The sequence below is a fragment of the Perkinsus marinus genome (assembly GCF_000006405.1).
Source record: "Perkinsus marinus ATCC 50983 genomic scaffold scf_1104296967080, whole genome shotgun sequence".
Taxonomy (NCBI): Eukaryota; Perkinsozoa; order Perkinsida; family Perkinsidae; genus Perkinsus; species Perkinsus marinus.
Genome location: NW_003203677.1, coordinates 8 through 1,167, shown reverse-complemented (window position 1 = coordinate 1,167; position 1,160 = coordinate 8). Strand labels below are relative to the sequence as shown.

Below are 1,160 nucleotides of genomic sequence, written 5' to 3'. Positions count from 1 at the left end.
ATCCTGAGGGCTTACAGGAGGTGGTTGACTTGTAGTACCACCCGAAGGAACGGACGCCAAGGGAGGGTCAGCAGGTGATAATGCTTGGTGACCAGCAGGAGCTACCACTGATGCTGGACTAGGCGAGGTCGGAACCAACTCGATGGTAGGACCGTTATCATCACGTTGAGCTTCTTGGCGAACTTCTGGAGCTGTAACATACGCAGGAGCAACTTGTGGAGGACCAGTCACCACAACTTGCGGGCGAAACGAGTCAAGTCCTTGCCAATTAGGACGTTGAGGACCAACTTGTAAAGTTGACCGTTGTTCTTCACCAATGAGATTACCCGGACGAACAACAGGTTGTTGAGGCCTTGATGGTACAAAGACTGCATCATTTGCACCAATTAACCCTTCAAAACGGACGTGGGGTTGCTCTGGAGGAAGTCCGTCAGAGGAGACTATGACAGAGCCATGAATACTAGGCGGGGTAGGTTCACGAGGATCACGAGGAGGTGGAGGAAACTCTTGCATAATCTCCTCGATGTTATCAGGTTGAAGAGGATCAACCTTGATATGATCAACACTTAGAACCTTAACCCGTCTTGTCGGAAGATGAAATAAGCGAACAACCTTGATAGGATCGGTAGAGCCTATGATCTGAGTAATAAACCAATTAGGCTCCCACATAGGGGAGAGCTTAGTAGGTCTCTGATGCTTCATCAGCCGTAGCAGAACACGGGCACCAACAAAGAATCCTTGCGGGACAAGGTTCTGATCATAATGCCGCTTAGCATTACCCGCTGCTTGAGTAATAGCCATATCGACCTGATCCATTAAGTAAGCACGGACAGCATCAGTATAGGCCTCATAGGTAGCAGGGTCAAACATGAGATCTGTGGCAGCCATTGGCATAGGCAAGAAATCCGAGGGAGGATCACGAGCAAAGATCAACTTATAGGGGCTGAACCCAGTAACCGAGTGTATAGAAGTATTGTAAACCCAAAGTAACGCAGCAAATGGGAGACCCAATCAGGGATCCCAATATGACGACGTAGCATATCCAGCAACGAACGATTAATCGCTCTACCAGTCCATTACCTTGAGGATGGTAAACGGACGAGCGGGATCGCTTGATACCCAAAGCTTCCATAACCCGATTAAAGAGGGCAGACTCAAAC

General features: G+C 48.9%; 1 protein-coding gene across 1 annotated transcript; it reads right to left on the bottom strand.

Moving 5' to 3' along the window:
• Window positions 1-227: 227 nt before the first annotated feature.
• Window positions 228-888, bottom strand: Pmar_PMAR012980 (hypothetical protein; the record flags this gene model as incomplete). The annotated part of the gene is made up of 2 exons (XM_002768833.1): window positions 228-368; window positions 406-888. The coding sequence occupies 2 exons, from the start codon at window positions 886-888 to the stop codon at window positions 228-230; spliced, it is 624 nt and encodes a 207-aa protein (XP_002768879.1).
• Window positions 889-1,160: the final 272 nt, after the last annotated feature.